This window comes from Astatotilapia calliptera, chromosome 3 (assembly GCF_900246225.1).
Source record: "Astatotilapia calliptera chromosome 3, fAstCal1.2, whole genome shotgun sequence".
In the NCBI taxonomy this organism is placed as follows: Eukaryota; Metazoa; Chordata; class Actinopteri; order Cichliformes; family Cichlidae; genus Astatotilapia; species Astatotilapia calliptera.
In genome coordinates this window covers 48,483,742-48,511,486 of record NC_039304.1, presented here as the reverse complement: position 1 = coordinate 48,511,486, position 27,745 = coordinate 48,483,742, and the positions used below count along the sequence as shown (strand labels likewise).

Here is a 27,745-nt window from a genome sequence, read left to right as displayed (position 1 = left end):
TTCAACTCATTCTTCTTGCTTCCTCCACTTCCATACAATTGATTCATGAATTCTCTCGCAGCTGCCCTATTCCGATGTTGTTGCAGTATATTAATGACTAACCTCGTATTGTGGATGGATTATCTCAGTTGCTCTCCTGTCTGAAGTTTGATCTATTTACAGCATCCTGCCATGCGATTGCGTTTGACCATAACCACTCGATGTGCCTCTAGCGATCACGTAGCACCAGTGTTGGGGAGTAACGGAATACATGTACCGGCGTCATGTATTTAAAATACAAAATATGAGTAACTGTATTCCGTTACAGTTACCGTTTAAAAAGGTGGTATTCAGAATACAGTTACTTTGTTGAAATAAAGGGATTACACGGCTGTAATGCCCGTGTCTCAATCTCTCCTTGTGGCCTGCATAATGATGTGACGAAATATTTATTATTGTTCAAAAAATTATTTAATATGAAGGCAATAGACAGAGTTTTGCAGGCATAGCCCTAAAGAATATAGTCTCATGGGGAGTGTAGCCCAGTTGTAAGTAAGCTATTAAGACTCGACTGTATACTGTGTTCGTGTTTTCCTCCAAAACAATAAGTTCCGTTGGAGCAGCAAAGTTGACCCAGACAACAAAGTAAAGCTAGTTTTTGGTTACGAACCCAACACGGAACCCAACGCATTAGCCAGAGGTCCTTTTACTACGGTTCAGAGCCGCGGACCTGTTTCATATAAGCGCGGAATAGTTTTCTATACGAGACCGCTGCAAAAATTGCAGCGTTAGGTCCAACCTACTGTTACTCATTTTATATTAAGATTTAAAATTCTAGTTGGTATCAGTATGGCGAATAGCCTTCAGTAATAGTAATAAATCACACAGCAATAGTACATTCATGTAGTTGTAAAAAGCATGATAATATATTAAGTAATCCAAAGTATTCCGTTACGTTACTCTCTTTGAGTAATATAACGGAAAACGTTACAAAATGGATTTTGGGGCATGTGTTCTGTAATCTGTAGTGGAATACATTTTATAAGTAACCTTCCAAACACTGCGTAGCACATTATTAAATACCAGCTAGCCCAACTTCAGTAACCCTACAAACGTCACTGCTGTTTAGTTTTCTGTCTTCATTTATGTTGGAAGTGATAGCAGAGCTGTACGTTTTAATTTTTTCAAAAATCTCTCAGTCAGAACATGGTATATCATGTTTGGGTGGATACTAGCGAGCTAACTTCTAACTCTGTTAAATTTAATACATTCTGTTTTCATGGATGCCTGGATGTTAAACTTAATTATTACACCAAGTAAAGCAGCAACTCTTATCATTTTATTAAGGATGAAAGAATTTAGACCGTCTTTAACTTTCAGCATTGCGACAGTGTTTGTTTGACTTTGGGACCTGAATGAGACAGAGTATTGCACCCAGATTACTCTGCAAGGGTCCTGACTATGGTAGCCGTAATGCTCCGACAATCTATTTTTTGAGAGATTTTTGAGTGCCGTGTCCACATAAAATCCGTTCGAGGTCAGTGAGCACAACCAGAATTCATACATAAGGCACACCGGATTATTGGCAATTTTTGTGAAGATTTAAGGATTTTAAATGCACCTTAGAGTGCGGAAAATACGGTAAATAAATCAAACAGTGTAAACCTGTGGCAGCTCCTCAAAGTTGAGGCAACATAGTTACTGAAAACATTCCTGGTTGCCAAAATGTGCCCCTTAATCCTTAAATTCTCCTTGATAGAGTCAAAAATACCCTAAATTTAATCCTTGCATCCTAAAGTTTGATTACTTTTGTTAAAGTGACATAAAAATAAACAACATTGAACATTTTTTTAAACTGCTGTATAAGTGCTGCAAATTTCTTGTTTGATCTTGTTAAAATTTGACACATATTTATTAAGATACATTTTAAATCCTAGAACAACTAATTAATCTATTCTTATACACTTTTATATGTAACAAACTTGAGGCTTTTATTTTGAAATATGTTTATGTCTCACCTCTGACTGACAGCCAGTTTTCAGGGGATTCTCCAACTCCAGATATCCTGCACTTGTAGAGCCCTTCGTGAGACTTGTAAACTCTGTTGATGGTCATGTACCCTGTAGAACTGGTCCCAATGAAGATGCCATCTTTATAGAAGACAGCTGGGAGACTGGCGGACATTCTTTTTCTGCAGCACAAAGTTACAGTCTCTCCCTCCATCACAGGATGTGTAGGACTCTCTAGCATAACAGGAACAGCTGAAATAGATCATTGACATCCACATGTTATCAAAAATACCTTCTGCCCCACTGAAAATCTGCATGATAATCACATCTTGATGGTTTCATTTAACAGATGAAAGATTACAGAAGCTTTGTCAAATGTATCAACCTAACTGTATATTTTGACATATAAGACAATAATTCGTATATTAATAAGAATCGAGATCAACAAGAGTTGAGGGTTTACCTTCAGTGGCAACATTAGAAGCTCCTAGAGTCAAAGCACTACCTGTATGTGACCGAAAATATGTTTGCACATATTAAAGTTAATCACAGAATTTTCAGCCTTTCAAAATCACTTTTTTTTTTTTACCCCTACAGTACATCAAAAATGTATCATGCATCGTGATTAGCACACAAATCCTGATGTGCATAGGTTGGTATCCAATTTGGAACCAAGAATATTTCCAGCAGTGTTACATTACGAATGGTATGCATACACCATAAACAAAATATACAATAAAACAAAATGACGACATATCCTTTGTGCTGTGCTTACTTTTGATCGCTAGCCAGCTCTCTGGTGATTCTCCAACTCCATGTATTTTGCATTTGTAAAATCCTTTGTGAGACTTGGAAACATTTTGGACTGTCACCTCTCCTTCAAAGCTGATGCCAATGAGTAAGTTGTCTTTGTAAAAATAAGCCGTAAAATTGGAGGAAGTCGTCTTGTTTCTACAGTACAGATTCACAACTTCTCCCTCCAACACAGGATGGACGGGACTCTCCAGTATCACAGAACCAGCTGAAAAATGTGTAGAACGTTTTTTTTCTTCTTCTGACTTTATAAAAGCTGGATTGTATAATTTTCACATTTCAGATTTTAACTTTGAGAAAACATACTTGACACAGTGATATTGATGGTGTCGCTTCGCTCCGCTCCACTCTCACACCAGTATTCTCCACTGTCTGATACAAAAGCATAGTCGATCGTGCAGGTCTTCATCGTAGTGTTAGTGGAACATTTCGAAACAATTTGCTCAATGTTCCTTACTTTCCATTCCGCTGAAATATTAAACCCATTACAAGTGAAATAGACTGACTCATATTCAAAGAGCTGCAGCCTCGATGGAAGGATTTGAAATGCTGAATCTGAGAAGAAAGCATGTCATAAATGTAAAATTCAGTTTAATGCAGAAATTAGGGGAAAAAAGAACAAGGTTAAGCAAAGCCCATCAAAAGAGTGTGAAAGAAATGTGTGTGCGTGTGTGATTTTTTTTGTTTGTTAAGATTAACGTTAAGTTGACTACTACTTACCAGATACAACATATGCAACCAGCAGCATCGACCCTTAAAAAAAACAGCAGGGACAGTTTTGTATAATGTTGATTGTATAACGATATATATAAATATACACTAATTTTTATAATCTACTTTGGAGAGTGACAGAGCACCATACATATACTGTACATGCACTGCACATTAAACCATGGTTACCTGGTGATGCTGTCATAGTCTGGCTATACTCAGTATGTTTTTACTTCAAGTTCTGAAACAATTTTGTAATTTTCTTATTAGTATTGTGCTGTGTGGAAGGAGCTCCCTTTTTATTCAATCCTAATCTGAGGCTAACACGGTTCTTGCTCTTATAAATGAACAAGAGGGTTGTTGTCTAGTACTTTTGGGTCATGAATTCACAAAAAAACAAATGTAAAAAAATATATAAACAATAACGGTTTAGCATATCTTATTTTATTTTCTTGAAATATTATTTTAGCTGATAGTTTTTACTATGAGACTTTTGGATATCTATTATTTTACACTTCACAATTCAGTGTTGTAGATCTTACATGAACAAATGTTAAGAACCTAAAGTAAAACTAAAAGAAAAGTCTTGCATTTAGATGCTACTACTATGGTGTCCCATATTTGAGCATAGGCTAATAAAAAGTAAAAACATATATTGTTGATTTTAATGCCTCTTACAATATTATAAATTTTACTTGAATTATATGACTGCTCGAGGGGAGTAGGTCTTAAAACAGCAGGTAGAGTAAGATTTTAAAAAATGTCTAACAAATCAATTTTCTCAGTTATAATTAGAGTATCATCTGAAAATGATAAAACATTTAAAATCTGTATTTATGTTTTTGTTTTTATGGTTAATAAAAAAATAGCATTTTTGTCATTTTGCGTTTATCTTAAAAAAAGCATTTGAAATATTTTTGTTTGCCTTTTTGTGAAACTCAACTATAAACCATCAGAAATTGCCACTAACATTTGACATTTGTGACATTTTAGTTAGTCAAATTTGGGCGTCTGCAGGAGTGCTGGCCTTCTTTCCACATTTTTTACTTGCTAGCTCTAAAATCCAAATCCTGGTAAATTACAATGATAAAAAAAAATCACAGGGAACATTTCAGGCTCCTTTCTTCAATAGTTTTTGCCTCATTTTTCAAAAAAGTGATGATTTTTCCCAAACAAGTGTCTAAACAAATATATAAGTTAAAATTTACAGCAATCATTCTCTGTGTCCTCATTATAGACCATATAATTGTATGCAAATCAAAGACAAACAAGAAGAAGGCCCAAATAAATTTGATAGGATGAACCAATAGTAACTTACAGGTTAAAAATTACACCAGCTGATTACTTATTGATAACTTATTGGGACACACATTGCACATATTGCATTGCAAGTCTTGCGTTTAAATGTTTGACATCATCTCATTGATCATATAATAACTTGCAGAAATGTCCAATAAATAAATAAAAAAGACATTAACTTTGCATTATGCCGAAAGAAGAATGGTGGAAGTAGAATAATTTCAAAATCTTAAAACTAGCCAGTGAATGAAAAACAGCAACATAGTTTGCAACCTGTCATGCCTTACTTATGTGAAAGAAAATTTATGAGGACTACAGAATAATACACTACTCACAGATTGTGCTCCAGAAAGCTGTGACCATCATGCTGTCTTGATGTTGTCTTGGCTGTGACAATGAGACAACAATAAGGCTCAAAGTATTTGAGGTCTTCCACTTCCTTTGCTGTTTTTTTGGTTGTTTGTGTGTTTACGCTAATATTCATGAACTAAGATACAACTTTCATTTTTAAACCGTATGACCATTTATTTCTGTGTCTATTAGGGTGTTTCTTCTGTTTGTTGTCTTCATGTGTGGTTTGCTTTTGATATGCTGCAGCTACTAAATAAAACTTTGAAGACATGCTGTAAAAACTCAATACATGTCTCTAAATGTCTACATGTACCTTCAGACTTGGTTATTAATATTCTACAACCAGTTAACTGTCAACACAGCAGAACTTTAATAAAAAGCTTTTGATCAGTAGCACACTCAGGCCTCCATCAAGTGATAAATAGGTTGTAAAAGGTAATTTTGCAGGAATTCTTTCTTTTACTCATTTAATGTATTTCAGTGCAAATGTATTAAATTTAAGTAGTAATTTTAGATGATGTAATATGCATTTTTATTATATAACCATGATGCATTTCATGTGCGACTCTTTTCTTATACTTTTTATGTAATATTAAGAGAAACTTATAAAGTAAAACAGCTCCAGGTTTTAATTTATAAAGATTTCAATATGAGCCACCACTGTGGTAGTGGCAGGAATAGTTATAAGTGAGGGGCTCCTCTACTCTGATGGATGTGACTTTCAACAAGTAAAAGTCATAAACTATGTATTATTTCTTACTTTATTTCTTGTCTGACTTCTCTGTTACATTTCTCTGCAGCTTTGAGTGATGTCTGTAATCACTGCTCTTTTTTTCTTGTATTTTGCATCTAATCTTTTGCATTTTTTTTCCACTTTCTTCATCATTCTTACATGATTTTTTCATAGTGTTTCTCTCATTTTTCTGCTGCTCTAACTTTTAGAATAGAATAGAATTCAATTTTATTGTCATTGCACATGTCACAGGTACAGAGCAACGAAATGCAGTTTGCATCCATCCAGAAGTGCTTAAGCCATGATATAGATATATTACAATATATATTAGCAATAATATAGATATGTAAGTATATTACAGAAATGGGTCTATTGTGGTATGTAATATGTACACGGTATGTTATGAATATGCTATAACTATAAGTATGTACAGGCTGTAGTGAGTACAAGCTATGTACAGGATATAAATATGAAAAAAACTATACAGAATACGAAATAAAGAATAAATAACTATACAGAAATATGAGATATACAGCTATACAGAAATGGGAACTATGCAAGTTAAGGGTTAAAAATTATCGTATTGTACAGAATGATTATTTACACAGAACTATACAGTAGTGCAGTTAAGAGGCTATATAAAGTGCTAGTGGTTGTGAGTGGTGGTTCAGTCCATGTTATTATTGTGTGTTTGAGGGTACAGTTGTCCATTGTGGGTGTGTGTATGTCCAGTCCATGTGTTAACGTGGGTCAGATGTCAGGAGGCAGAGTTCAAGAGTCTGACAGCTGTGGGGAAGAAGCTGTTCCGGTACCTGGTGGTCTTAGTCCGGAGGCTCCTGTGGCGCCTCCCAGAGGGCAGGAGGGTGAAGGGTCCATGTGATGGGTGACTGGGGTCTCTGATGATTTTCCCAGCCCTTTTCAGACAGCGCTTCCTGTAGATGTCCTTTATGGCAGGAAGTGGTGCTCTGGCAATGCGCTGGGCAGTTTTCACGATCCTCTGCAACGCCTTCCGGTCCGAGGCAGAGCAGTGCCAGTTGGAACAAACATGGTCTAAAGTCTTGTCTCCTCTGGTGTGGCAGGAGACATGTTGGTAGAATCTGGGGAGGACTGTCTTTAAGTTGGTGTGGTTGAAGTCACCAGCAACAATAATCTTGATCTCTTGATTTGTTGGTAAAACACACATTGTCAATCAGCAGCAATGGCAAAAACTGTTTCAGTAGTACATCTATAATATGAAGTTTAATATCATAGATGCATCTACTAATCATATTGAACAAGTTCGAATCTTGGTGAGTCAGAGATGAGGTTTTCTGAAAATTTTGTGAATGCAATGAATTGAGAAATATGTCCCAAAGGATTTTCTAAATGATACCATAGCTGCATCTACTAAGTCTTGGACAAATAAATCCTGGTGACCTTGACCTTGAGGTTAGAGGTGAAGTTTTCTGAAAATCTTTCTGAAAATGAGTTAACTTGGGATTTGCAAATTCATACTATAAGTGCACGTTATCAAACAAATCAGGGACTGCAAAAATTCAAATTTTGTCAAACAAGAAATTCTGATGCTTACCAAATTTGTGAAGTGATTTCACATTTACTTACATAACCATAAACAAGAATTATCGTGTGGCTACATGACATTTAGTTATTGCATCCATATTTTGAAAATTTGATGTGTTTCCATTACAACATAATATTTTCACTATAACACTATAACACAACCATGCTCAGACAATCAAGAAAAAATTTTATAAAGAATTTTTTGGAAATTTACACACATTTAACTCAAGTCACCTTATTCCAAAAACACACACTAAAACAAAAACATTAGAAGAATATTTAATAAATGTGGCCCAATCCTAGCAAGTGAATGGGTTGGACAATCTCCTTGATTTAGCTGACATTCCTTTTAGTGATCTGTAAGGAGGGACAAGATGATTTCTCCCAGCTGTGTTTCCCTCTTGTCTCCCATTCCCTGATTACTCCAGTGTGTATTTTCTTGTGTTTTCCTTGCCCTCTGTTGCGTAGCGTTTTATTGTCGTAGTGTTTGGATTTGAGTTTGTAGTTCTATGATTTTGTTTTGTGTTCGGATTTTTTCTTTTTATCCAGCAATAAAAGCTGTGCTTTAAGGTTAACCTCCCGTCTCTGAGAGTCCTGCTTTAGAGTCCAATCCTGCCTGCCACACAGCGCATCATGACAGTAACATTGTTTTGTTTCAATCTCTACACTAAAACCCCATTCCATTTTTTAAAATATGTATTTGGCTACAAAATCAAAATTTTGGCAATTAAAGTGAGCAGGAAAATTGCTCTGTAGTTTTTGCAGCATTAACCTAGCCTGGCACATCTTTTAACTAGCTGCATAAAGTTGATACCAAGGAAAACAAACATAACCTGGACAAGTAAAACCAACAATTTATGTCAGTTTCAGGTGACATTTGACCATGTTGAAATTTGGAGTTAGTAAATAGTCTGTCTGGAACAAAAGAGAAATTGTATTTGACAATTTCTCGTATCAGTCAGCTATAATTACATTTTTAAACTTGCCTAGTTTTGTATTTAAAAAATATATATATAAATAATTTAATTAAAAAAAAAAAAAAAAAAAAAAAACTTGTGAAGGGAACAGCAATGCTACCTATGCCAGAAGCCCCAAAGACAGGCTACCAAAAATCCAGTGGGTTCTTCACACTTGTGTCAAGCCAGCCTCAACTTTGTTTTGTGTTCCCTGTGTATTCCATGTACTACGGGAAGAGATGTTGAAAACTGATTTCAAAATAAAGCCTGTGAGGTAGCATAACATAAGCAGCATGGAAAGTGATAGGAAAAAAGCATCTGCAGACTGTTCAAGTTTCTTTTAATTGTCCTTTGTTTTCTGCCGTCGCCTTTCAACAATTATTTCACAAAACATCAGAACCTGGCAGTTTCATATCTCACCTGCTTTATATAAAATTCCACTCACATCTGAACCTCATTAACCTCTTCCATTGAGAAAACAGGGTAGACTAAATAACACAGTATAGACAAAGAAAAAGAAGTTAAATCAATCTTCCACTTAACAAACTCATTCACCCAGCTGAATGGTTTGAAAAGTCAATCTCTTCACAAAATCTGACTCATGAGGTTATTTTAAAGAAAATAAACAATTTTACACAAAATAAACTTCCTTGATTTGGTTACACCCAATTGACATGATCAATGACATCATATCCTATAAAAACAGGAAGTACTGGGGCAGCCCTTCCCAAATACCTGTTTCACAAATAGGACCTGCACAAAGGAACACACAATGGTGAGTATAACCAAACTGCATAAACAAATGAAAGATTCAAATCAACTAATGATGAAGTGACCTTTAGCTTTAAGAACACTTGCACAGATGTAATGAATGTAACCAATCCACAAACTACCACAGACCCAGGATAGTATGCAAGGTTACATGTGCTGTGTTTACATTAAAGCACTATGACTGACTATAAGATAACAGAACACAAAAGAACAATATATGCAAGTAACAAATGGTAAATTAATTCAGTCCTAGCCACTTTGTCACAAAGCCCAACCTTGGGTGAATTTAGCTTCAACATTTACCCTGATTTCAAAATAAAAGCCCACTTTGAGTGAATTAATAGACATATGTTAAGTACATAATAACAAATATAACTTAGTCCTGTTAAAAAACTAATATTAGATCCACATGACGTACCCTTCCACCCTAGTAGCACCCTGTCAACATCAAGGCCATCTTCTTTTACATTTCAAAGGAAAAGCCTTGTGAATTTTCATTTTCTACACTTTCAATGTATTCAGAATGCTCTTGAAAGGAAATCTCATGTTTCCGCAGACTAGTTGTACATTATACAACCTCACAGTGATACCATGTCAATTTCAAGTCAGTCGGATTCATCCATCCATCCATTCGCTTCCGCTTATCCTTTTCAGGGTCGCGGGGGGCGCTGGAGCCTATCCCAGCTGTCGTAGGGCGAGAGGCGGGGTACACCCTGGACAGGTTACCAATCTGTCGCAGGGCTAACACACAGGGACAGACAACCAGTCACACTCACATTCACACCTAGTGACAATTTGGATTTTCCAATTAACCTATCCCCACAAACTGCATGTCTTTGGACGGTGGGAGGAAGCCGGAGTACCCGGAGGGAACCCACGCAAACACGGGGAGAACATGCAAACTCCACACAGAAAGACCCCGGCCTGATGTTGGAATTGAACTCAGGACCTTCTTGCTGTTCAGCAACAGTGCTAACTACCGTGCTGCCAGTCAGTCGGATTTTGCTTTTTAAAATAAAAGCCCTTTCCAATTGCCCATATCGTTGTGACTTTAGAATGCTCTATAAAGGAAACTTGCCATCTCCACAGGATAATTACAGTCTATTTTGACTGTAGAAAACCTCACACTTGTCAAGGGGTTTAAAACTGACTCAAGCGCAGACCAGAAATCCTTTGCAAAGAAGACAGTGCATTTATTTACAGTGGAAAACACCAGGTGATAATATATACAGAATGTGGCAGGGGAAAAGGGTCCGAGGGTCCAGGGAAAAGGGAATTAGTCCAACAGAAACTTCATCAGCAGTTCGTTCACACACACTCATTTGGTTTACGCTGCATTGCAGTGATTCGATTTGTTACATAGAATTTTATCGCTGTCCAGCTTCTTTTTTAAAGTGCTTTCGGTGAAGCCTCAATACAGGCAACGCACTCTGACTTTCCTGGTATTTTACCAGACTCAATGAAGGACATTGGTGTCTTTTCCACAGCATTGACCTCAGCTGATGTCCAAGTCATCTTCTTTGATGTTCCTAAAATAGAAAAGAAAGTAACTTAATACAGTTCTAATAATTAATTTAAGATAAATTAACACAAACTAAAAGGGTAGAAACTGCAGTTTTAGGGTAATTGTTGGGTTTGCAAATGTAAACTTCTGCAAACTAAACCACTCAACTATGACCTTTGATAGCAACTTTATGGATGAGAAAAGAAAAACTTAATGCAAGTCAGCCAGTTCAGATACAACAGAAGCAGGAGAGGAGTCAAAGAAATCCTGCAGGTTAGGTTTACAGGGTCTGTACCCCAGTATCTGACTCCATCCTCACTCTGAAATGGAAAACCCGGATTATACCTCATCACCAAGTTAAACTCAGAATTTTATCCAAACATGTTTTCTGGCACAGAGCCCTGATTCCTGGAATCCTCTTGTCCAGAATTAAGAAAGAAAGAAAGTGTACTTTATTGATCCCCGTGGGGAAATTCCTCTCTGCATTTAACCCATTCACTCAGTGAAGCAGTGGGCGAGCCATTGGGCGCCCGGGGAGCAGTGTGTAGGGATACCTCAGGGTAGCTGTTCAGGGGAATCGAACCCCCGACCTTCCGATCATGGGGCAACCACTCTACCTACTGAGCTATCCCTGCCCACAATATAATATGAGATAAAGACTTCTGTCTGTATTCACCCACCCAAGGAGTATGACTTTGGTTGCTTCAGGTAAAAGTATTCACATACAGGAACTCTCAAAAAAAGAGCTGACAGATGAAGAAGTGTTTTTCTGTTAAGTAACAAAAGTAAATTCTTTGACCAGTAACAGTCTTTTTGGACAAGAGCATAATAACCAGCTAATCAACGAGATAGTTAGCCTTAATTAAGAAATTTGGCACACATTTTGTCCACTGCAATGCCTCTAAGTTAGCTTAGAGGTTAAATTAAGACAGGTATCTCAGATGTGCGGTAGGTGTGAGGAGTACCTGTTTTAGGGTCAACCACAAAAGAATAAAAACAGGTACCATCTAGTTAGTCTGCTGGATACCTGTGGGTGTTTCATCAAACTCATTGGAAGTTGGCTGACTTTTCGATCTTTGGGATCATTTGACAAAAAAGAAAAAGTCAGTAATGGTATATGGTTGAACTCAGTGCCCATTCAGCCTTCACACTATGCAATGTATTTTTTGTTAGACGTATTAACTGTATGTAAAGATGACTGGTATGTCTCCACATCTTTGCACTATTCAAACATTAAGCCATAACAACAAGCGCAGACATCTTTTGCTTGTCGTTTGGACCAAGAGTCTGCACAATAGTGATGGGGCAATGCAGCAAGGGATATAGTTCTTGTCCATCCACCTGCCAGAAACAAACTGAAATCAGCTGTCAATAATGACAGCTCACAGCCTTTTTATAACATTGAAGTACACTTCAAACCAAACTGATAAGAAAATTTAACAACTGAACATACATTCACGTGATAAGAACTAAGTAAAAAGAGAGAAACTCTTTCGCAACAATTTATTTGGGATGCACTTTGAGGTTTTAGTTGATCTCCTTTGTTAACAGCCTGCCACCATAAGATTCCACATTTTAGCTACAAGTTTAAAAACTATCATGTCATCTATTTTTATACACAGTAAATGGCTGGATGCTAAAAACATTTAAACCTGACACCTACTCAGTGTTGAGGAACTGAAAGAAAGTCCTTTGATGCATTAGTCTCTGAAAGATCACTGTCCACATCTTCCTGCATTTTTTCTTTAAATTAATTTGGAAGTCTGATAGTCTGCCTTGTTCTAGAGCAATGAGCACTTTGGTGACTTTAGCCAACTCAAGTGTTCCTTCAGGCAGTCTATAGTACTCCCTATGAACTCTGATATCATGGCCTAGAAAATCTGCGAGGATGTCCATCTCATTGTCTCTCAGTTTTAGGACTGTGGACAGTGTGTGGACACATGCCTTCTCAACTTAGTTGAGGACAGCATTTCTGGTTGCTTCGCTCCACATTCCTTTGCAATCTGTCTGATGGTTTTCGATCCCCTGAAGTGAGTGTCTGCTTCAGGTCCAGAGAAGAAAAAGGGATTTTCATCAGACACACCACAGGCCCACCGATGTGAAACCAAGGCTTCCATTGAAGACATCGATGGCTTATTTCGATGCGCTGGAAATGCAGACAAAGTTTTTGTTCACACTCTAAAAGTCCTACTGCCAAATCCGAACTCCTGAAGTGTCTCGCAGGGTGAATGCAGTTAGTGGCATTTTTGATACCTCACTTTCTCTCCTGCGGTTAAACAGTATCACTTCACGAAGAGTCAAATTGGTCAGCATGGACCAGTTCTTCTTATTGAGATCACTGGCAAGTCTGGTTTGGTATTCTTTTCTGTTTTTGTCTTCATCAAAGCCAGCCACATCCTTGACTGCTTCAACCACAAAGTTGAAGTTGGAAGGTACATTGAAAAAAAAAATTGAGGATTTCTGTCTCCCTGCAGAAGTAATCATGCTATTTCTCGCATTTTTTATCCGATGTACTTATGTTTGGTCTTGTCATGTCCATGTTTTGAATACAAGTGTCCTGCGAGTCTCAAGATACTTTTCTCCTCTGATGATGTTTCTGACTTCATCCTAATACATAGCATTCACCAGTTCCCAAACCGTTCTACTGACACAATCTAGGACAGACTGTGCAAAGTGACTGGATCCAACTTTTGCCTGGTTTTGCTGTGCTGCAATTCTGTGAAAGCTTGCATCTTGAACTATGTCTCGATAATGCCTGGCAATGTTGGGTCTACGCTTCCACAGGCCCCGCTGGTTTAGAAACGTATTCCCGTTAACGACAAGGAAGCAAGACAGTCAGCGATCGTTCGATTTTACTTGAGCAAGGGAAGCCCCGGTCGGAGTCTCAGAGGAACACTCTGAATCCAACTGCAAAATGACTCCGACTTAGGCCTCCGCTTGCAGCCTTTTATTGAAAACAATTACAGTACACACAAGCACCTCCCATTGTAAAATCCCCCTATGGTTACCAGTGATGGGAATAACGGCGTTACTTTTTTCAGTAACGAATAATCTACCTAATTACTATTCCTGTCGTTACAACGCTGTTACAGTTACAAACAAGAAAATGCGGTCCGTTACTATTTTTCATCAAACAGACGATTGAAGCTGTGTTCAGGTTACCGCATCTTATATTAGTTGCACGGAAGTAGCTGTAAGTAATCTGGGTGCTACAGCTTTAAGCAGCTGTGCGCACTCCCGCGGATGGTAATCATGATTACTGTCTAGCACAACACCTGGAGCTAAGGGGACAAAACAATCGCATGAGTGCTGCTGTTTGACTGAGGAAGAATAAAGTAGTCGTGGTAATCCAGTCACATGGCCACTTAAAGACAAAGCAACAAGGTGATATATACCAGTTTATAAATTGTGTTGATAGGCCATGTAAAACCAGAGTCATGATAAACAATAGATACGCGGCGCTTTTTCCTCAATGGTTTCGTCATGTTTACTGTTTAAGGACAGCGCAGCAAGCACTCTCTGCTTATGGGCAAAAAAAAAAAAAAAAAAAAAAAAAAAAGGGAAGTTTTAGGAGTGACGGCGAGAGAGAGAGAGCAGAAAAAGAGAGAGAGCAAGTTTTGAGATGTGAGAGATTTGTGACATTTAGCGTGTTTGGAGTGTGTAGTTACTGTGTTGTCTTGTGTAGTGTTGTGGATAGTTTTGTGTTGTGTCAGAACAATGAGGCGACTGCTGTCTCCAGGTAGAAACAGGAGTGATACACCTGCTGCTGTCAGACCTGCAGGTATCAGGCTGTGATGTTCTCCTTTATAGTGGACAGAAATTATTTTTTTGGAGTGGCACAAATAATTTGTGTGGCATCTTATTGACTGCAGAACAGCTGATTGTTCTGTAAATAGTTTGAAATGGTTATTTAAAAAAATCAAGGTAAAAGGTAAATGGCTGCAAATAACTTTGTTGTTTGGAAAACGTGTGCATAGGATTTTAAAATTGACAATTTATATTTGCATTTAAACATGTTTGTGGTTGTTACAGTAAAAATTTATAACTTTTTCGACTCTGATTTTATGTTTTTTGTCTGATTTTAGATCAATTGTGTTAATACAGTATGTCAAAACGAAAACATAATTGTAAATTCAGACACGTGAGGTTGTGCTGAAAAGGATGATACCAAACAAGGCAAAGTAAATCGTTTTTAAAGGTAAAATGTGGAGGGAAAATCAAGTAGTTAAAAATGGCCAATTATACCCTGGAACCCAGAGGGTTAAACTTTTTTTTTTCAAGTAATGCAATAGTTACTTTTCAAGTAATTAATTACTTTTAGAATATTGTAACCCAGTTACTTTTTTGAAGAACTAACTAGTAACTGTAATTAATTACTTTTTCAAAGTAACTTACCCAACACTGATGGTTACAAAAGACAAGGCACTATGTGTGTATGTGTGTGCACGTGTAAGTGCGTGTATGCATGTGCGAGAGTGTGTGTATGTGTTTGTGTTTGGGGGTGCGTTTGTGTGACCTCCTGCTCAACAAAGGGTCATAAAGGCAGGAAGTTTACTAAGCAACAAAACAGAACCCTCACATAGATGTCCCTATAATAAAACACTACAGCCTCCCCCACCAACAGACTGGCTGGGGAGGGAGTCAGAAACAAAGGAATGTCTTTGATCATAAATTTGTAAGTCGTGGGTCAAACTGTAAGTAACACAATGACAACACTTAACAATTCGACTCCAACAGGCAGTTTATGCAATGTAATCATTTGCCTCCACCGGTTTCTGAGTTTGCTGACTTAAAATTAGTGTCCCACAGCCAGCTTTCAGAACGTCAATATTACGTGCACGGTTCCCCTTGTTTCTAATGAAGTCAAAAAGTAGTTTTCGCTCCTTTGATTTCAAAGGAAAACTCATTGCTTCTGCTACAGCTAGTTCACTGCTGTGCTTGTGTATTAAGCAACCCCCCCCCCCCCCAAAAAAAACGCTTATTTATCCCAGTTTTATTATTTCATAAGTTGACCATTTATTCATTTAAAAGTAATAAGTATTATACACGTTAATTATTTGATATTGTCTCCTTAAATGATATCAGTTGTGTAACAAAAAACAAAAACAAAAAAAAAATCAAAAGGAAAATAAATGAGCTCCTCTTTGCTTCATCCAGTTTGGTGAGCACGAATGCGTGATCCTGCGGCAATATATTCATGTTCCCCTTGTTTTGTATCACAGTCTTATGCAGCGTGGGTCTGCTAAGGTCCTCCAGTGGAAGGGTTTTTAGTATCTCAACAAATTCTGTCAAGCCGCCATTAACAAGGTCCACCGTGTGCCTTGTTAAGTAGCCAGGCATTTGAAAGGCTGTCTACCACCACAAGGGACTTGGGAATTACTATTACCTCTAACTTGAATCCCCTGTCCAGGTTGGCAAAATCAAAGCCTCTTACCTTGTGCAAGACCTTTAAGCCTCCACAGACAAGTTACTACAGTCAAAGTGTTTCTTGATCATATGCCAAGAGCTTTTCAGCTGGTGCATCTTGAAGGGTGCCATGTTCAACCTAGAAAAAGGTATTCTCAGGCCTTCCAAGGCTTTTAGTTCCACCACCTCTCCGTCGTAGTCAAACTCAGCTGTCAGTAGTTTCCTGGGGTCCTCAACGGTCGTCACCTGCAGCGGAATGATAATGTCAGAGTCCAGGAGTAAATCTTCAATACTTTGCGATCTCGCGAAAGTGTCCGCCAATCCCTTCATGTTTTCCACACCAACGACCTCCATGGCTGTTGTGTTCTGGAAAGAACAGAAAGTGAAATAAGGTAATTAAAAAAACCTGTCAAACCAGGAAACGCAAAAACAGTGTAATTAGGTGAGTAAAAAAACATTAAAATTAGGTAAGTAAAGAACAGGAAATTGCAATTTGCAACAGTTAAGGATATGCAAAATATTACCTGTACTGTAAATACAGTCTTTCAATCCAGCAGAGAAAAAAGTTGTGCGTGTTATCCGAGATGCTGTTGTCAGAAATCCAGAGATGTTGCTCCTGTGAGTTTCAGGGCATAAATGACTGAGCTGAGCACTCCTCCCCTTATATAGGGTCTGTTTGGTAAGTGTAAGAAATAACTTTTTAAAAAACGTGTTTTTAAAATTGTTTTAAACAGCAAGGCCTTTAGGTTTTCCAGGTAAGTATGAATGTTTTTTTTAAATGGTTTTTACACTTTGTAGGCAAGTATAAATTGCTTTTTAATTGTGTAAGTATGAATTTTATTTGGATGTTTTCTTACATTTAGTGTTAGGGGAAGGGGACTGAGCCTGCCATCTACATGAAGCAGAAAAGGGTTAGGGTCATCCCTCCGGTAGGAAACCCAACTTGCTGGTTGTTTCGGTTACGGGAAGCCCTTCGTCTTTTCCCATAAAGGACCACGGTCAAGCCTTCTGAGGCCATAGGGTCCTCGGGTGTGTTGGTGTTGTTGTCTTTAGTGTTGTACTTGTTGTGTTTGGGTTCACCTTTGCTATATAAATAAATCACAATTAATTTTTTTTAAATAACTCTAATAGGAGTCTTTATCTGGCAAAAAAAAGTATATAATATTAAAAAATACAAAAACAAAAAAATGAAATTAAAAAAACCTTTTATTTAATAAAAAGTTAAAAAATGGTGTGCCATATGCGCAACGTTCTGACCCTTCAAGGTTCTTCCTCAGGCCCTTGGTGCGCACGCACGCACGCACACACACACGCACACAGATCCAGAAAATGTGGCTCTATTGCACACTGTTGTGGCTTCTGTGAGACGTGTACTGGTCAAATGTTTTTTTACATTTAGGGTAAGGGGTTATGGGTTCGGTTGAGAAACGAAAGCCTGTCCCCATCATAGGGTAGGAACACGGAATGCACGAGCCGTCAACCCCCATGGCCTCGAGTCCCACATTCTTCTCCAAATTGAGGCCCCAGGTAAGTATGAATGTGTTTCCGTGACTGCAATCTCAGGCCATAGTTTCCAGGAAGATAGAAAAGTGTACACATACACACACGTCCAGTTAGTAAATGGTCTCACAAAACTCACAGATTCTGACTTGCAGATTTCAGAGGGACTGACGCTGATGGCACAGCGATCCAGCGAAGAATAGCACAGGTCCACCATCTTAAATAGTGCTTCAATCTGTTGGAATCAGCCGCAGGTGTTATGGTGAGCGCAGGTGCGTGGGCTAGGGGTGGGAGCCCGTAATGAGCACCACCCCTGGCAGGGAGGAGAGAGAGCGACAGTGTTGGGAAGGTTACTTTTAAAATGCATTTCAATACAGATTACAGAATACATGCCCCAAAATGTATTTTGTAACGTAACGGAATACTTTGGATTACTTAATATATTATCATGCTTTTTACAACTACATGAATTTACTATTGCTGTGTGATTTATTACTATTACTGAAGGTTACTCGCCATACCAATACCAACTTTATTTTTTAATCTTAATATAAAATGAGTAACAGTCGGTAGGGTAGGGTAAGGCTGCACTTTTTGCAGCGATCTCGTATAGAAAAATATTCCGGGGGTATATAAAACTGGCTGTGAACCGTAGTAAAGGGACCTCTGGCTAATACGTCGGGTTCGTGTCGGGCTCGTAGCCAAAACTAGCTTTACTTTGTTGTCTGGGTCAAGTTTGCTAGCGAGAGACAGAGAGAGGCGTTGAAAGTCTGCTCCAACTGAACTTATTGTTTCGGAGGAAAACACGAACACAGTGTACAGTCGAGTCTTAATAGCTTACTTAGTATGTAAGTAGAGGTGACATAGGGCACAAGATTGAGACACAGGAATTAGAGCCTTTTAATGTGTGTTTTATTTGGGTTTCCACCAGTGGGGAATTACCAAAAAACAAAGAGCATAGGCTTAACATATGAAACAGAAAAAGGCCACCGTGTATTCCCTTTATTTCAATCCACCTTTTTAAACTGTAACAGAATACAGTTACTCATATTTTGTATTTTAAATACGTAACGCCGGTACATGTATTCCGTTACTCCCCAACACTATATGCAGATGACACCCAACTCTATGCAGTGGTTTGTATCATATCTATCTAATAGACTCCAATTTGTACATGTAAATGGAGAGTCCTCTTCACACACTAAGGTCAATTATGGAGTTCCACAGGGTTCAGTGCTAGGACCAATTCTGTTTACATTATACATGCTTCCCCTAGGCAGCATCATTAGAAGACATAGCATAAATTTTCACTGCTATGCAGATGACACCCAGCTCTATCTATCCATGAAGCCAGATAACGCACACCAATTAGTTAAATTGCAGGAATGTCTTAAAGACATAAAGACCTGGATGGCCGCTAACTTTCTGCTTCTTGATTCAGATAAAACTGAGGTTATTGTACTCGGCCCTGAAAATCTTAGAAATATGGTATCTAACCAGATTCTTACTCTGGATGGCATTACCTTGGCCTCCAGTAACGCTGTGAGGAACCTTGGAGTCATTTTTGACCAAGACATATTAAACAAATATGTAAGACTGCTTTCTTCCATTTGTGCAACATCTCTAAAATTAGAAATATCCTGTCTGGGCCTTTAGGGCTGGGCCATATTATACCGTTCACGGTAATACCGGTATAATGTTAGGCAATGACAGGAAAATGAAATATCGCGATAGAATGAGTAAAACGCGCATGCACAGTTCCTTTGTTTTCATACGCACATGGCCGATTGTTGAGTGAAACAAATGAACCAGAATTGGTTTGTAAAAATGGTGCAACTTCAGTGATGTGGAACTGGTTTGGTGTTTGTCCGTCAGATACACGACAAAGCACATTTTTTGCAGAACATGCAAGGGGCCGTCGTTATTGTCGTATTTGTCGGACTAAGATGTTCTTAAATCTGGGAGTAATCTGGGTCCTAAACTCCGTATTCTTCAGGTCAAACGAACACTGCAGCATCACTGAGAGTTAAAAACTGTCTAAATTCTTTCATCTTTAATAAAACGATCAGCATTGCTGCTTTACCAGGTGTAACTATGAAGTTTAACTTCTAGGCATCCATGAAAACAAAATTTATTACATTTAGACCTCTGTTATTAACCTCTGTCTCTCTTTAGACCGTTTTCAACTCTGTGTTCGTTTGACTTTGGGACCTGAAACAGATGGAGTTTTGGACCCAGATTACTCTGTGAAGCTCCTCACTACGGCAGCCGTAATGCTCTGACAATCCATCAAAACATTTTTTAACTGATTTCTGCACGCCAAAATCGGTTTGAGGTCAGTAAGCACAACCAGAATTCATACATAAGGCACACTCTCGATTTTTGAGAAAAAGGATTTTAAGTGTGCCTTATAATGTGGAAAATACGTTATTCAGAAGAAAAGAATATCGCGATATATATCGTTACCGCATGTGCTTCAAATTATATGGCGATATGGATTTTAGGCCATATCGCCCAGCCCTATATACATCTTTTCCATATGGGCCAGTTTGGATTCGGGAGACAGACACTATCTCTACTTTTAAGATTAGGCTTAAAACTTTCCTTTTTTCTAAAGCATATAATTAGGACTGGACCAGGTGACCCTGAATCCTCCCTTAGTTATGCTGCAATAGACGTAGGCTGCCGGGGGATTCCCATGATGCATTGAGTTTTTCCTTTCCAGTCACCTTTCTCACTCACTATGTGTTAATAGACCTCTCTGCATTGAATCATATCTGTTATTAACCTCTGTCTCTCTTCCCCAGCATGTCTTTATCCTGTTTTCCTTCTTTCACCCCAACCGGTCGCAGCATCGGCCACCTCTCCCTGAGCCTGGTTCTGCCGGAGGTTTCTTCCTGTTAAAAGTGCTTGCTAATAGGGGGTCATATGCTTGTTGGGTTTTTTTCTGTATCTATTATTGTAGGATCTACTGTACAATATAAGACGCCTTGAGGCGACTGTTATTGTGATTTGGCACTATAGAAATAAAATTGAATTGAATACAGCAAAAACAAAACATATCGCCTAACACTAGGGATGGGTATCGTTTATCCGATACCGGTGCCAAACCGGTACTTTTGAAATGGTGCCGGTGCTTAAAGAATGGAGACCACAAAATTGGTCCAAAAACCTCTCATGTTCAGCTGGTTTTTTTTTGTAAAAAGATAACAATGTTAGCCTTTTCTGCAGCTATGGGGCATATATGGTATCACTCTTGGCTGGAAGCAGTGCTTAAACAATGGAAAAAACACAAACTTTGTCCAAAAACTTCTCATGTTTAACTGTTTTCCACTTTTTCTTTGGTCATTTTAGCCTTTTTGGCCAGGGTGAAGGGAGCATCTGCCATCAAACAAGAAGACAGCCGCATGTAGCTATGATGGTGTTTGCTAGTTCACCTTACATGCATTAATTTAATAACGTGGCTAGCCTACTCAACGTAAGTTACACACGAACAACATTAAGCTACTCACGCAGAGAAGAACGGCTGCTGCTGCCGTCATCATCCGTCATCATTTCTGCTACACTGGCAGGGCTAGGGGCCAGGACTCTCCTCTTCGGGTTCTCGGGGGATGTTGCAAACTCCGAATCCGATAACAGGCACCACACCCGCAGTAGATGTGCTCGGTGTGAGGTCTCGCAGCAGGCTATCAAATACGGCGCATTTCTCGGCTTTTAAAAAAAAAAACGCTATGCGTAGCCAGGTGTTTCAGATCGGATTTGAGGTGTTACCTCCTTTGACAGTATTACAGTATCAGCTTAAAGCACTTGTTGCAGGCTGCTGAGTTTGCATCTTTTGCTGTGAAGTACAGATAGACTTTGACCGCTTCGCCTTGGGCATTTTTAATCTGTAGCTATGCTCTAAAAGAACGTACATACCTGGACCCGCCTACTATCCTCGGAAACGTAAGATGATTGGCTAGAATCTAAAGTGTATCACAGCTCAGGAAAAAAAGCACCGAAATAAAGCACCAAAATGTTCGCTGCTTTTCGGTCTGGTTACTACCGTTTACGTCAGAACCGGTGCCATCATGGCACCGGACACCGGTACCCATCCCTACCTAACACAGAGTCAGCCAGCAAGGCACGGGGACCATGGCAACACTGATATCATGTCAATTTCAAGTCAGTCTGATTTTGGTTATTAAAATTTACCGAAATAGTATTGTCTTAAAAGAATCAAGACACAATGTTTTCAAAAATTTTTCATTGTATTTCTCCTGTTATGAAATATAATAATTTTAATTTTAACACCGGTAACTCCACTTAACTTGGAAAACCAAAAAAAGTAACAGCTCAACAGCAGGAGAGTACATTACTTTTAAAGTCCCAAAGGTGCAGTGACGATAACATTAAAGGTGCACATAGGGTAAATGAAAATGTCACGGAAATTTGCAGTAGTGTTAAAACGTTATACCATACCATGCTGTTCAAATTATTACGTTGCTGGAGACAACAGAGTACATCTTCAGAGATTATGATGCAAACATCCGTCTCTGGTTTAACAGCACAGGAGAATTCCACGCTTCATCCCTTGATTTCTTAAAGTCATCGTTAGTTGTGTCAAGGCACTGTTCATTATACCACCTTTGACATGTGTCATATTGTATCTATTAAAAAACCCCACAAAAAATACAAACAAAGCAAAAACAACAGTTATATTCAAAGACTAATGCACATTTTTCAGAAATTCAAATACTGTCCAACTCAACCAGTTCATCATTAAATGTTGATCCTCAGAACAGAATTTTGGAATAGTAGCTGGTGGCTTTGTCATTTAACACAGTTGCTACTTGTGTCAAAAACTAAACTACAGGATCAAAATAAATCAGGCAGATACTTGTTCGAGGGCCAATTCGTGCATATGTCAGACTGTATACAACTTTCTATAGCTTAGACCACAGCATAAAGTGCAATTGTGCCTTATAAAACGCCCTCCAAAAAATAAAAAAAATAAAAAAAAATAAAAAATCACTAATAATAGTACTAGCAAAATAATACATTTCAGGCTTCATACACACTACTGTGACAGCAACACGATGAACTTAGTCACCCCATACAGTTGAGTTATTCACTTCTAGACACATTGCAGAATCCCACAGTGCAAATGTCCATAAAAGGTGAACAGATAAGTGGCTGCTTGTAAAAAAAAAAAAACCTGTTCCCCACCGTGGCTCAGCTCCGTGAAAAACACACTCCGCTCCGGATTCCTGGTGAAACACCAGAACACAAATGTCAAAGGCAATCCCAAGTCAGTGAAGTTACTTTCACAACACCAATGATAATCCACAGCTGTACTGATTAGTTTTGACTCAAGGATCTGGCGCTAACTGGAGCTCAGCCACACTCTTAACCCTTGGTGAGTGTAATCTGCTGCAGATAACTAGCAGCAGGTGTGGCTGCCTCCAGCGCAGGAACATTCCCGGAGTCGTGATCCCCTTAGGTGACCCAAAACATCTGAGAAGAACAACAACAAAATACTACCCACAGAAAATAAACATACAGTTGCTATAACTTTTTTTGGGTGTGTGTGTGTTAATGTGCTGCCGTGGCCTACGGGTGTCTGTGGTGTATAATGCAGTTTTATCATAAATAGAAACCAAAAGTCTAATCCGAAGACTGATTTTGAGAATCTAATTTTAATGTATTTTAATGTGTTTTAATGAGTGTGGCTGACTTTTATTTTATTTCACAATAAAACACTACACTACATACCCAGGTACACAAATTAGTGATAGGGCTTGTCTTTTTTTTTTTTTTAAATGTGTAATTATTCTTTATTTATGCTTGTAGACGTTTCACCTCTCATCCGAGAAGCTTCTTCAGTTCTAGGATCAAATGGTGGAGAGTCCCAGATTTAAGCTCTGTGGGAGTAACCCCCCAGGAGGCACAATGGACCCCCTAATGATCCTCTACCTAATCACACGAGCCAAGGTGTGAAAACAGATGTAGGTCACAATCAGCCAAGCCATCAGCAAATTTTAGAAAGATATCAGAAGAAAGTAGAGGAAAAGGCAAAAAAAAGGGACCCATGGGGAAAAAAAAGACAATAATGGGGGTGTTGGGAAAAAACGAAGTATATGTATCAATCAATCAATCAGTCTTTATTTATAAAGCACTTTTCATACAAAAAATGTAGCACAAAGTGCTTTACATAGTTAAAAGCAGCCCACCCCACCCTCCAACTCACTCCCCACACTCTCATGAACAATCTGCAATGTATCTGCATCTGTAACAAAACACTCAAATTATATCCAGCACCAAAAGGACAAAACAGACGTTGGTACACAAAAACAAACCAAGTTTTGCTGTGTGTGTGTCTGTGAGAGAGAGAGTGTCATGGTTCTGGGTATTTGTGATCTAGCATTTTGAGCTCTTGTGTTTTGGTATTATTTTATATTATGGTTTATGTTCTGCGTACTTTGTGCTGTTTTGATTATTGTTTTTGTAATCATTATTATCCTAGGGTTCAGCTATGGCTGTTAAGGTTTTAGTTCTTAGGTTTTGTCAAATGTTCCATCTCGTGTCTACTCTGTGCCTTTCGGTCCCACGTTTCATGTCTCTATATTTTGTCTCCCCGGTCTCTGTTAAGTTTACATGTCTAGAGTTCAGTTGGTGTGTTTTCTGTTTTACTTTGAAGGTCCGTGTCAGGGTATGTAGTTTTGCTTTTCTTGTCTCATCTGGCCTAATTACTCCCAGCTGTGCTCTCCTTCTGTGTCTCATTCCCTCATTATCCCTCAGTTTATTTAAGCCCCATGTTTCTCTTTGTCAGTGCTGCACTCTCCCTCATACAAGTCTGTGTGTTCTAGCTGCCTAGTTTATGTTTGTAGTCCAGTCCAGTTCTTTCTTGTGTCCAGCAATAAAACTGCCATTTTGAGTTCAAGTTTTACCGCTACATTGAGTCTGCATTTTGGGTCCTTTCCTGACTTCCATAACAGCTCTGACAGAGAGAGAATATGTGAGCGTCTGTGCCTGTGGGTTGTGTTTTTTTTTTTTTTTGTTTTTTTTTTAAGTTAAACTAGCTTGAAAGATGAGTGTTAAACCATAGCATAAACCTGAGGTTGATGCAGCCCAAGCCACCCCAGACTACTACCCCCAAATGAGCAGGCTAGCAAACATGATTCTCTTGTTAACAAATAAAACAGACTACCATGAACATCAACAATGGATGTCCGCCTCCATAACTGCAGGTTGTGAAAATGTTTTTCAGCATTCTCACCAATATACGGACTTGCAAAAACAGCTACAGCACTTTGAACCATGTCAGTGAGGTCTTTTAAGGAAGTCGCAGTAGTGAAGAGTCCAACAGTGTGTATTGTGAGATGGTAGTTCAGTTTAAGAAGAAATTATCTTTAAGCTTTTCCAAAACTGTAATAATAATGTGAAAAGTTTCCCCAAATTGAAAAATGAGATGCCATGTCACATATCAAGAGCCAAAAAAAACCCCACGCAAACACTAATAACAGGATTATACTTACTACTTTTTACAAATCTCCTTGGCATTCTTCATGACATGACTAAGACATCTATGAAGAATTGGAGCCTCAAAGTCTTGTTTCCTTTCCCAGAAGCGGTGTTGTAATAATGATTTATTGTGTCTGACAGATTTTTTTTTTTTTTTTTTTTTTTTTTTTTTGGGGGGGGGGGGAATGCTAAACAGCTATTAGGGCCATTGATCCATCACAAATGAGCATTACAGGTGACTGCATGGCTTTGTGCCCAAAGGCCCTTGTAACATCGGTCATAAGTGCCTCCAGAAAATATGTGACAGAGGCAGTGATATGGTCGCTTGTCAAATATTTAGCCACTGGTAGGGGAGAGCATGTTTTCTGTGGATTCCTTACTATAAGTTCATGAACATAGAAAGGAGGCGAACCCTTCCTTTTTTGATGATACTGCCTGTAGCATCCAAATAAACTATGTCCTCCTGACATCGGCTCTGAAAAATTTCAATGCTCCTTTAAAACCATAAAAGAACACCTTTTGGGTGTAACATCACTTTTTGCAATACGTCATTTGGGTTGTTTTTCTTGTTTTCTACCATTACCTGGAGACAAATAATGTCATTGTGATGAAGCTGACTTTTCTTTCGTATTTCCAATGATATGATTCTCAAGACTTGAGCAAATTTGGATGATGATGTTGCGCAATCGGGGTGCAGTAATGAAGTTCCAACTCACAGCCAATCTGATCTCTCTTATCAACTCTTACTGGTCTTCTTTTCAGTTCGTAGTGGTTGTACACACATTCCAGATCTTAGCAATTGACTGTCGCCTTCAGATCTTCCTCATCATCAACAGTGTCTGGACAATCCTCGAACCTGCATAACCCAGACACTAGAAGAGAGGGCCCTTTCTTTTTGAGTCTAAAGCCTTGACTCTATGCCTTTTTGAAAGCAAAATAACAATATGGAAACACTGTCCACAGTCCATCTGAAATAAGACTGGTCCACTAGTCCCATGCATCCTCTTTGTGATCTCTCTTTTTTATTTTTTTATTTATTTTTTTTATTTTTATTTTTTAGATTTGTCCATTCTTTCCTTTCTTAAAAAAAAAAAGTAGGTTTAAGTGGGACATCATCAGACAAGTTGCTGTTAGACTAAAAAAGAGAAATTTGTGAAGAGACTTTTTTTCTTTCTTTTTGCATATATACTATAATATCTGTAAATATGCTTGAAATACTAAGGTATTTTAAGCAAGTGATTTTAGTTAGGAATATATTGCAATAATTTATGTTGAGAACTGTCATTAAATATCAGTTATGTCTGAGTTCCCAGGCCGCATCCTTCGGAGGGCCTGACCTTTGGTCTACGTGGTCCGGGTGCTTCTAGGGTTACGTTCACACTGCAGGCGAAAGCGCATCAAATCCGACTTTTTTTGACCCTATGCGACCCATATTCGATCATGGTATGAAAGTGTGAACGGCTCAAATCCGATTTGGGACACTTTCGTATGTGGTACTGAATCCGATACATATCTGATGTTTTAGAAAGTGATTGCTGTTTGAATGGTCATGTCGCATTAAATCAGTCTTTTACGTCACTGACACAAGACAGACGCCATGTGCATGTGGGCCGCTTTGAGGGTTCACACTAGAGCGCGCTTGCTGTCACATTTTATTTTAAGTGTGAACAAGCAGACAAAAAAATTGGATTTGATCAAAAAATCGTAATTGAGCATTAAGACCTGCAGTGTGAACGTAGCCTAAGACTGAGAAGGCCAAAAGTGCGAGGCTGTGAAATGGGACGGTCTAGCCTTCAGATTTGTGTCACCAGCTGTCACGGTGGAATTCAATTAGGGCTGTTCGATATGATGATAGATAGATAGATCTATCTATCTCGTTTGTTTCATGCAAAATAAACTGTTTACGGCAATATTGTTTTTCATCGGTTTGATGGCCACTGTAGTGACTATATTATTTTCATAAAGTTCTCTTTCTCATATATTTAAAACAACCACACTACAGACAGGCAAGCAACTGCTTTTATATGTTGTCGTTGGCAACAACAATCATGTGGCCCTGCCAACCTTTCACAATAAAGCTAAAGGTCCAGTTGAGATTTTTCAAAATAAAATGAAACACGTGAAATCCGTCAGGATGCTTGGCGTAACACTCTCTGAGCCAATCCTTCATTAGGCTCTCCATCATCCAGCCTTGCTTATTGACTTATCACCACGATTTATTTTGGGTATTTTTCCTTTGATATTGTCAGCCACTTAAAAATCACAGCTGGTGGAAGCTTTAGTCTGGATGCTGTGCAGCTCAGAACACACGTAAAATGCGTTTCTCACGGCCATTTGTTTTCAATGTGATGGACAAGTTTTTATTAACAGTCAGAGTGAGAGGCAGGTCAAACGTCAAAGGTACTCATCCATATTTATAATATCATTTGGCTCAATGGAATTCTCCACTATCTTTGTTTGAGTCAATGTGCAGAAGTTAGCAAGTTTTTCCTCGTAGTCGGGACACAAAGCTGTGCGTGCCCCGACGGACAGGCCTTTTCGTCTCATATCAAAACACCACGATGGCCCACCTCTAAAATCTTCAATTTTCACTTCGGTAGCAATTGCTTTAGCCTTCAGTCTGATCTGCACTGTAACATCGCAGCCAACT

General features: G+C 38.5%; 1 protein-coding gene across 1 annotated transcript; it reads right to left on the bottom strand.

The window, feature by feature from the left end:
- Window positions 1–2,680: 2,680 nt before the first annotated feature.
- On the bottom strand, window positions 2,681–3,549 carry LOC113015308 (low affinity immunoglobulin gamma Fc region receptor III-like). Its single transcript, XM_026157284.1, has 3 exons — window positions 3,522–3,549; window positions 3,108–3,356; window positions 2,681–3,009 (listed from the first exon to the last, which is right to left on the bottom strand). The coding sequence occupies exons 1-3, from the start codon at window positions 3,547–3,549 to the stop codon at window positions 2,681–2,683; spliced, it is 606 nt and encodes a 201-aa protein (XP_026013069.1).
- Between the last annotated feature and the right edge of the window lie 24,196 nt (window positions 3,550–27,745).